Source organism: Patiria miniata, unplaced genomic scaffold, assembly GCF_015706575.1.
Source record: "Patiria miniata isolate m_02_andy unplaced genomic scaffold, ASM1570657v1 HiC_scaffold_6, whole genome shotgun sequence".
NCBI classification, from domain to species: Eukaryota; Metazoa; Echinodermata; class Asteroidea; order Valvatida; family Asterinidae; genus Patiria; species Patiria miniata.
The window spans coordinates 19,728,843-19,736,301 of record NW_024037073.1 but is presented as its reverse complement, the minus strand read 5'-3'; the positions used below and the strand labels follow the sequence as shown (position 1 = coordinate 19,736,301).

General features: G+C 39.9%; 1 protein-coding gene across 1 annotated transcript in view; it reads left to right on the top strand.

The window, feature by feature from the left end:
* The window catches only part of LOC119743314 (organic cation transporter protein-like), a 9,136-nt gene extending 1,999 nt beyond the window's left edge, over positions 1-7,137 (top strand). The window contains exons 2-6 of the mRNA XM_038219718.1: positions 723-890; positions 1,558-2,306; positions 5,784-6,037; positions 6,196-6,461; positions 7,007-7,137. Coding sequence (XP_038075646.1) covers positions 723-890; positions 1,558-2,306; positions 5,784-6,037; positions 6,196-6,461; positions 7,007-7,137 — 1,568 coding nt within the window. The remainder of the gene's footprint in view (positions 1-722; positions 891-1,557; positions 2,307-5,783; positions 6,038-6,195; positions 6,462-7,006) is intronic.
* Positions 7,138-7,459: the final 322 nt, after the last annotated feature.

Below are 7,459 nucleotides of genomic sequence, written 5' to 3'. Positions count from 1 at the left end.
TTGCATTTAGCAGTCTCCTGATCTGATGCATTCCATGTCTGCATTCTGTTGCATTTGGCAGGTGCCTAGAGAATACCCCCTTAATCAATTATTGACCTATCAGCTGACCGTTGTGATATTCGACCTTTCACCAAAATATATCCCACATTATCTACGACACTCAGTGACCCTTGTGTCCAAGTTTAATGGAATTCAGTTGGGTACTTGGGAAATGATAGCAATTTGAAAAACACTGAACATGTACAATGTACGGGCATACTGTTATGCAGTCCTACAAGATGTGAGTGACACAAAAACCCAGCAGCTGTCATAATATATGTGTATTTCTCTATCTTTGTACTTCCAATGCTAATGCAGTGCTAGACTACTTTGTGATTGCGGGATTATATACACCGACAACAATGTAACACTATTGGTTTGACAATTGTCTTTGTACTTCCAATGCTAATGCAGACTACAGTGCTTGACTACTTTATGCTTGAGTAACACTGATGGATTCATATCTAGGTTAAAAGGACGGTGGTTGGTAAAGGGAACACACCCTTCCATGTGGAACAGCTCAGCTCATACTTTTTATGCAGACACACTGATCAAGTACTGAACAATTCAACATGCAGTACGAGGACATTTTGAATCATATCGGGCCTTTTGGCAAGTACCAGAAACTGCTGGTGTTTGCCTTGTTTTTGGTTATTATTCCATCTCCATTTCACTTCATATAGCGCAGGTGTTCCTGGCTGCTAACACCGATCACTGGTGTGCAGTACCAGCCAGCCAGATGATCAACTGCAGCCAACTCCAGCTGGCTGAGTGTCAAGAAGAGCAGAAGAGCTACAGTATTCCCTATGAGATTGATGATGATGGAAACAAAGTCTACTCCTCGTGTGAGCGTTAGTATGTCATGAATGATGAAGACGTTGGTAGAAGGAGACGAGTTTGAATTCAACGGACGTCATCTCCTGCGATGCTGGCTGGGAATTTGATCACTCACGCTACAAGTCCACCATCAATGAAGATTTCAGCTTGGTCTGTGACAGACAGGATCAACCTGCCTATGCCCAGTCAGTTTGGTTTGCGGATTACTAGTGGGTTCCTTGGTGTGGGGTTCTGTGGGCGACTGGATTGGTAGGAGAAGAACTTTCATCTTGACTGCCATTCTTTGTCACAATATCATCGACTGTTACATCTTTTGTGCCCAACTTTACTGCCTATGCTGTCATGCGCTTCTTTACAGCAGCCTGTGGTTATGGTGTTACATCTCATGATATATGTCTTAGCTTCTGAAATAGTTGATCCTAAAAATCGTGTAGCTGCAACAATGTATTTTGTTGGCTGTTGTTTTTTGTGTGCAACAAATGGGATTTTTGTTGCCTTTCTCGAGTTACTGCTTCTGTCCCTATTGGCATTTCTTCTGAGAGAATGGCGCCACCTACAGTTAGCTATATCACTCCCCTTCGTCCTGACTTTACTTGGGATCATGTGTGTTTCCCTGAATCTCCTCGCTGGCTTATATACAACAAAGGCAGATACAAAGAAGCTGCCAAAATCATTGAAAAGATAGCTCAAGGAATGGTACCAAGGCTCCAGAAGACTTACTGGACAAACTGAGTGAAGAAAGCAAAGAAGACAAGAAGCAGCCTTCTCGCATCCCTGTCACCCAACTTGATCTGATCCGCACTCCCAACCTACGCAAGAAAACACTCATCCTTGGGGTTGACTGGTTTGTTGTCAACATGGTATTTTACGGAATATCTTTGAGTACCTCTGCCTTGGGGGTAGATGATTACCTTGCTGCCTTTGTCTCTGGAGCCATAGAGATACCTAGTAATCTTTTCTGTTGGTACGTGATGAACCGTTTTGGCAGACGCATTACCCTAGTTGCCTTCTACATTTTTGGTGGAGTGTTTTGCCTCATTACAATCTTCATTCCTCTTGGAGCTGGCAGAGCTGCAGTAGCCATGTTCGGCAAATTTGCAATCAGTGCAGCGTTCGGTCACATCTACATCTACTCTCTTGAAATCTATCCAACCATCATTCGGAGTATCGGCATGGGTACCTCTTCCATGGTGGCTCGTGTTAGTGGCATCCTCTGTCCTATCATCTTGATCCTGGGCAAGTACTGGAAACCACTACCTCTCTGTGTTTTTGGAGGAAGCGCCATCATTGCTGGAGTCCTGTCTCTGATGCTCCCAGAGACCGTGGGCTGCAGTCTGCCTGATACCATCCAGGACGGAGAGAACTTCGGCAGTAAGTCATACAATCATTTACTCTCCTATCACTTTTGCTCATCCTTTGCTTGGTCTGAGGTATGAAAGTGGCATTCCCTGTCCCAAAAAATTTGATCATTTCTAAATTGCTATTTTTTTAGCACTTCAAAATGTATTCACTTGTGAATGAAACATCGAACCCCCCCCCCCCCCCCCAAAGAAATCAGCCAATATATAGAGGTGTTCCCTAATTTGGTGCACATTCGTGTTTTGCCTGACTTTCCTCATGCAGTGTTGCCAAAACTCTTCGTAGAAAAACTTTAAATTCATTCAGTGAAATACTGGTACCTTAATAATTCTTGTTGTTGAACCTTTGTTACCAATTGTATTGTCTTGAAATACCACATTTGATCATCCTTTGCGTGGTCAGATGTCTTAAAGCTGCATTCCCTGTTGCTATTGTTTCCCACCCTGCAATCACTATCAATTAGGTGTGGTTCGCAAGCAAGTTTGCTCGCAAAGAGGATCTATTTGTGCCCAAAACTTAAAAAAAAAAAATTCAGAGAGTTTCAGACTTCCCAAAAATGGGGAAAAAGAGGATTTTGGTTGGAATACAACGTAGAAGTTGAAAATTTAACAAACAAAAAAACCCCAAAAACCAAATAACAAAATAATTTGTTGAAGAAGACGGGGAACACAACTTTCATTGACTGCACATTCTGAAACGACCCACAACTTCCAAAATGTGCTACATTTTTCCAACTACAGCACGTTTTTTGGTTTACTTGCTGGTATAACAGAGGGAAGAAGCTTCCAGCTTTGCGTCAAGGGCAATGATGACGGAGAGAATGAGAGTCCCACTCAAGCTCGCACAGACTACCTGCCTCTATCTACAATGGATCAAACTCCCAAGCAACATGTGGATGTCTGAAGGATTTAAATTATGGAATTCTAAATGATATATTTTTAGGTGTTAGGCATGAGCCCAACACCTATTACTTTTTCAAGAATTTTCTATTCTTACTGATGAAAGATTTTTATTGTTGAAAGTGGAAAAAAGATGTGGAAAAAATTGCTGAAAATCAACCACAAGAGAGATATAATCCTGATTTTTGCTTTAAATAAGGCCAAAAAAAAATTACTCGGTCTCTGGTCAGACTAAAGTTCTGGAATTGATGCGGCGACGTGGCTTTTTTTTTCAATCTTGGATTGTACAGACATTGTCCTCCGTAATTTGCCTTGGTGCCCTTGATCATTTGCCTTGGTGCAATGTCCCATTCCTTGGGGCTTTTTGGTACAAAAATTTGAGGAGGTGCGGCAATAGAGGGCGCTGTTGGAGCTACCGCAGAACATTTTGGGAAAAAAAAGATTGACGATCATGATTAAAATCGACGCGCGCACTGACCAGAGACTGACCATATTTTTTTTTTGTCTAACATTAGCTCTCAAGCTTTCTGGTAATAACGTAAAGATGACCACATCAAGTATCAGATTACAAGGAACAAATATTTCTAGATTTCATCTTTCAAATCAATACAAAATCAACTGTGAGAGATCTGATTGTGCGTTTTGTGGGAATTTATAGAATAATCCAGGGTCTACATTTTTTACCCTTCTTTAGTGGTCCAAACCAGAAGTGCCTTAATATTTGAAAGTGGAAAAAAGGGGAACTTGCTTTAAGTGATGCTAGTCTCTGGCCAGGTTGTACTTTACAAAAACATTACCAGTGACATCATAGAATGTTAGAATGCCCTCTAGCTACAGGTTGAAAATGTTACAAATTAATAATCAGTTGATGAATGTGGCTTAATTTGCTGAAATCACTTTATAATTGACACATACCGGTATATATTCAGCTTCATACTAAGAACAAGTAAGTTCAGGGGGAGACAGTTTGATGACGTCACCAGACCAGAAGAAACAATGAAAAGACCTTTAAACTGAAAAAAGAAGTTGCTGAAAAGTCAACTGCGAGAGATATATTATCCAAAAATTTGCTTCAAATAGCACAGATAACATAGCTCTAAAGTTTTGTGGTAATGACGTCACGATAACGTCATCTAATATCAGAAAACAAGCGATACCATGTGTTTCTTCCTTCAAACTCAAGTTGACTATTTAAAAAAAAACAATTTAATGGAAAATGGTTTTAGTTTTCAGTTGCTGTAGCTTGCTTATATTTTTCTAATTTCGAACAAACATAATTCTAAGGGAGATATATTACCTGTATTTTGCTGGTAATTTTATAACACAACGAGTTTGATTTAAAATCGTAGTCTAGTTGTTTGCAAACTTTTAGTAAAAAAGTATACATACAATAAAAAGGTTTGAGTTGAATTTCTTAGTTGAGATCATTATGTACATAATTTTTGGGGGCAAAGCCAAACATAAAATTAATGAATAAAAAAGTGGGAAAACACTTTTATGGTTACCATTTTTTTAGAGCTGCATATCCCATGTTCTTCAACAAACGCAAACACAAACTGCTTACTTAAAAAAGGAGTTTTACTACAGAGAAGACCATGTCCATCAAAATGTATCACTCACTCTGCTTCACATTATAGTTCAGGACTAAATCCATTGAAATCCACCACTGGTGCTGGTGGATTTGGACAGACTTGGTACACATGGCTTATCGGCCAAGAACTCACAAATGGGGGTGGTTTTGAAGCAGTCGGTAAGGTTACGGGTAATTTTCAACTTGTATGTTTTAATTCTACACCCTCCCCCCAAAAACCTATTTTTTTTCTGTTTTGGATGTCTGCAGCCTTCGAAAAAATAGAACAAAAATTTTAATAGAACAAAACAGCTTTGCGAGCAGACTGGCTCCCAGTCCGTACATTATTGATACTGATTGCGGGGTGGGAATCAGCCTTCCCCGCCAGAAAAAAAATATTGTCTAGCAGCCAATGATTCAAAATTTGTAAAGTAATAATTCAATAAGTAAACATGGGTCACCTTTTTTCAGTTGATGCATCATTCAAAGGTGAATAACATTTGTATTGCTAGAAAAATAACAATTTAGAAAAGAAATGTATTTTTCTGGATGTAATTCCAAACTAGCGCGGGTAATGTAACTTTAAAGTACATAATGTACAGGATTAATTAATGGATAAACAAAAATTGTGGAAAGGTTTATTTTTAGTTTCTTCTTTCAGTTAATAAAAACCTGATGGTTGTGGTTATTGGTAATTTAAAGATGATTGAATAAACTGAGCAAACTATTAATAGACAAAAAAAGTTGTTTTGGAATTTTCACTCAAAAAATACTTAAAAATAACTCTGCCATTTTATTACTTATTTTTTTTAATGGGAATTGAAAGCCTTTACATTTCCAGTCGTTATAAAAAAAAAACTTTTTTGCTCCAGATGAAAATACATACAATTGATACGCAGAGTATGTGTCGCTTTCCTTTCGCAGTCGCTATAATCCCAGTAACATCAAAATCGTCAAATTATGTAGAGAAAGAAACATTTGAATTTGAACATTCATAGGGCAGGTGTTCCTGGCTGCTAACACCGATCACTGGTGTGCAGTACCAGCCAGCCACATGATCAACTGCAGCCCAACTCCAGCTGGCTGAGTGTCAGGAAGAGCAGAAGAGCTACAGTATTCCCTATGAGATTGATGATGATGGAAACAAAGTCTACTCCTCGTGTGAGCGGTATGTCATGAATGATGAAGACGTTGGTAGAAACATAAGTTTTAATTCAACAGACGTCATCTCCTGCGATGCTGGCTGGAAATTTGATCACTCGAGCTACAAGTCCACCATCAATGAAGATTTCAGCTTGGTCTGTGACAGACAGGATCTACCTGCCTTTGCCCAGTCAGTTTGGTTTGCAGGATTGCTGGTTGGTTCCTTGGTGTGGGGTTATGTGGGCGACTGGATTGGTAGAAGAAAGACCTTCATTTTAACTGTCATTCTTGTCACAATTTCATTGACTGTTACGTCTTTTGTGCCCAGTAGCTATGATTTGCAATCAGTGCAGCGTTTGGTCACATCTACATCTACACTCTTGAAATCTATCCAACCATCATCCGGAGTATCGGCATGGGTACATCTTCCATGATGGCTCGTGTTAGTGGCATCCTCTGTCCTATCATCTTGATCCTGGGCAAGTACTGGGAACCACTACCTCTCTGTGTCTTTGGAGGAAATGCCATCATCGCTGGAGTCCTGTCTCTGATGCTTCCAGAGACCATGGGATACAGTCTGCCTGATACCATTCAGGATGGAGAGAACTTCAGCAGTAAGTCATACAATCATTTACTCTCCTATCACTTTTTCCCCTCTTTTGCTTGGGCTGAGGTTTGAAAGCGGCATTCCCCATGCTATTTCGTACCGAATAATAGATTCCTTTTCTAAAATTGCTATTTTTCGAGCACTTCAAAAGTTATTCACTGGTGCATGAGATATCGACCCCCAAAAGATCAGCCAATATAATTAGTTACTGAATTATCACTGGTTCCCGCCCAACAATCAAAATCAAAATATGTGCGGACCACGAGCCAGTCTGCTTTCCAAGTGGATCTGTCTGTGCCCGAAACAAAACAAAACACTTACAGAGAATTGGAGACTTCTAAAAAAGGGGAAAAGAGGGTTTTTTTGGTTTGAAGAAAACGAACGAGTTGAAAATTTTTTATAAAAAAAAAAATATATTTATTACAGAGTATGGGGAACGCAACTTTCATCGAATGTACTTTCTGAAAAGACCCTAAATGTGCCACAGTTCCTAAATGTGCTACAATTTTTCAACTACAGCACGTTTTTCTTGTTTACTTTCTGGTATTACAGAGGGAAGAAGCTTCCAGCTTTGCGTCAAGGGCAATGATGATGTAGAGAATGAAAGTCCCACTCAAGCTCCCATCGACTACCTGCCACTATCCACAATGGATCAAACTCCCAAGCAACCTGTGGATGTCTGAATACAGGCGCGGATCCAGGATTTTTTTAGACGGGGGCACACCTTTGGAGCAACTAATGTGAGCGCGGGGCGCAAAGCCCTTACGGCGCTGGGTCCGGGGCCTGCTTAAGAACCCCGAAAAAACTTTGAATTCTAGATGCTCTGTGCTGCAATCTGAGGCGATTCCTGGCCCCTTTCCCCTGAATTATTTGAGCAAAATTTTATTAGATCATCAGGATTGCTTTTACAAATTGTAAGTTACTGGTGTACGCACTTCAAAGTTGAAAACCATGTATTTTCGTCTTCATATTTTCTTGCATTTTATTTTTGGTAAAGGAATTGTA